Below are 2,675 nucleotides of genomic sequence, written 5' to 3' on the forward strand. Positions count from 1 at the left end.
TTCAAAACTAAGTGTTAATGTAGTATTTTGAATGTCATATGTGACACCATGATTATGGCATATTATAACAGCTTAAATTAATTCAACAAAAATACCAACTTTAGTCTAATCAGCTTTTAACAATTGAAATCATTTTTTATTTTCTGTTAATGAAAATCACATACCTACAATACTGGGATGGTTTAAGTTAAGACGCAGGCTTCTTGGCATAAAGTATGTGTAAATTTCACTCTCACTGTATTAAGTGGCTCCTTATATTAATCTTTGCTCAACTCAAACCAAGCAGATGCCTATGCTAGTTGAATGTGCTAGTGGAAAGATCAAAGATTAAGTGTTTATGGAAATATACTTGGTCCTCACCAGTAGCCATGCCAAGTCACATGAAACAGACATTTTAGGAAGGCTCTTGCAACTTTTTGGGGTACTTTATTTTATGGATCTAGTCCTAGACACTTCTGGAATATTAATCTAGCAGTTTTCATGTGGAAAAAAAATAAAATATAAGCCAGAGTGGTTTGCAGAATCCAAGTGAGCTTCACTTACTGGTTTATGTTAGCACCAGATATTGTTAATAAAACATACCGTTTTACAGTATGGTTAGGGTATGTGTATTTCCAACAGGCTGGCCATCTCTCCCCCTTAATCCTGTCATCACTGCCTGGAATTAGCTGAAGCAGTAGCTGCAGAGTGAATTGAGACTCTCACTCCACACATGCCTTGACTATGCTTTCTTTCAGCTTTCCCACATCCTGCCAACCCTGGAAAGAAGGAGAGATATTGTGTCTCAGTCTTGGATCCTGCCCACAGTAGTGATCTATAACTGTCTTGAAATTAAAGTGGAAAAAGAAAACGAAAGCACTTGAAATAAATGTGAATAAAGACAGAGTAGCACATTGTGTTTTACAATTAGAACGTTCAGTTGCTCCAGATGGAACAGTCATTCAATTAGTAGACATACCCTTTTACCACCAATCTCTGGAGATCACTGGAGCAGAATTTTTAAAAGTGGAATTCCACTTTGGAAGAAAGCATTTGCGTACATGGAAACTATTACTTACCCCATATCCCACCCTAATCTCTATCAGATACCCTCATCAGGACAGAGTGAGGTTAAGCTTTTGTTGCTAAGGCACAAAGTGAAGCAAAGAATAGGCACTTCCTTATCAGCATAGACAGCTAATCCTGCTGTGCATCTTATGGCTGCTTGTGTCCTTTCGAGTACCTAGCACTGTGCTGGGTAAACAGTACGTAGTCATCACTTCCTTATCAGCATAGACAGCTAATCCTGCTGTGCATCTTATGGCTGCTTGTGTCCTTTTGAGTACCTAGCACTGTGCTGGGTAAACAGTACGTAGTCATCTGTTTACTGACTGATTAATAAATGAGCCTACATTTTTGTTCTATTTCAGCTCACTTTACAATTTAAAATACACAGTAACTTAACATGAATAATAGTTTGGCAGACAATGTCTTTGAAGCTTACAAATGAATTACTTTGCTTTTTTAGGTGGCATCGGGTAGCAATCAGCGTGGAGAAGAAAACTGTGACAATGATTGTTGATTGTAAGAAGAAAACCACAAAACCACTTGATAGAAGTGAGAAAGCAATTGTTGATACTAATGGAATCACAGTTTTTGGAACAAGAATTTTGGATGAAGAAGTTTTTGAGGTAAAAATAAACCAAACATTAATTTTAGGCTGAATATTGTTAAATAAGATGAACTGGGTTAATAACAATCACAATATATGTTATAAAGCAAATTTGAAAACACGAAAGGGTGACCTACTTTCTTTCTCTGTGGGTGCAGTCGTGATGTTTTCCATTGTTCAGTAAGAGAATGACTAGACAATGGTGACTGTAACGCCTGGGAAGCCTTCACAGAGATTGGTTGATTTGAACACAGGCATGCTATTCTCCTGGGAAGTACAAACAGCTTTACTATTAGTACTTTGTATCATTTCCTTTGGAGAAAAGAACATTTTCTTCACTTCTTTCTCTGAGAGATTGATTTAGAGAAATGTTCGAGTCATATATTCTGCCTTCCTCTGTTCTTCGTGAATGTTTCCAAGGCAAACTAGAAATCATATTGCAAAAGATGAACTTCAAGTTTTTAAATCATTTTTAAAAAAATAATGTGAAGTTTATGGTAGGAAGCGTCCTTCTAATTATATTTCATTAATTATGATAATTATATTCCTTCTTTTAATACTTCAGTCACTGGACCTGGTAACTCATGCTTTAATTTTCATTGAGTCCTTTTTTAACAGAACAAACAGACCTGAGTCTTGACCCAATCGAGGATGTACTCCTGAGACATTATTCATTGCTTTGGTGATTGTTTTTATACAATTTCTGAGTCATTAATTTCACTAAGTATAACAAAATAAAGCCGTATAATGTAATACAGATCAATAGTCATATTTCACATGGGAGATTTACTGTATTTTGTTGACATATGCATATATATATTCACATGTATGTGTACACATACATGTATATCTCAACATACACACATACAGTACTTCTATAAAAAGAACAATGTAAAGCTAAACTATCGCATTCCTATACTTATACACATAACCTATGACAGTTTTAAATATAATTAACATTTGTAACATTTTCAGTTTACTTATTTGGGAGAATATTTGTTTCTGATTGTTCTCAATGGTGTGT

The 2,675-nt window shown here is 35.2% G+C and overlaps 1 protein-coding gene across 1 annotated transcript in view; it reads left to right on the plus strand.

The window, feature by feature from the left end:
* LOC103597913 (collagen alpha-1(XI) chain-like) overlaps positions 1-2,284 on the plus strand; it is a 40,188-nt gene extending 37,904 nt beyond the window's left edge. The window contains exons 4-5 of the mRNA XM_008581793.1: positions 1,508-1,670; positions 2,270-2,284. Coding sequence (XP_008580015.1) covers positions 1,508-1,670; positions 2,270-2,284 — 178 coding nt within the window. The remainder of the gene's footprint in view (positions 1-1,507; positions 1,671-2,269) is intronic.
* Positions 2,285-2,675: the final 391 nt, after the last annotated feature.

This window comes from Galeopterus variegatus, unplaced genomic scaffold (assembly GCF_000696425.1).
Source record: "Galeopterus variegatus unplaced genomic scaffold, G_variegatus-3.0.2 Scaffold2466, whole genome shotgun sequence".
Taxonomy (NCBI): domain Eukaryota; kingdom Metazoa; phylum Chordata; class Mammalia; order Dermoptera; family Cynocephalidae; genus Galeopterus; species Galeopterus variegatus.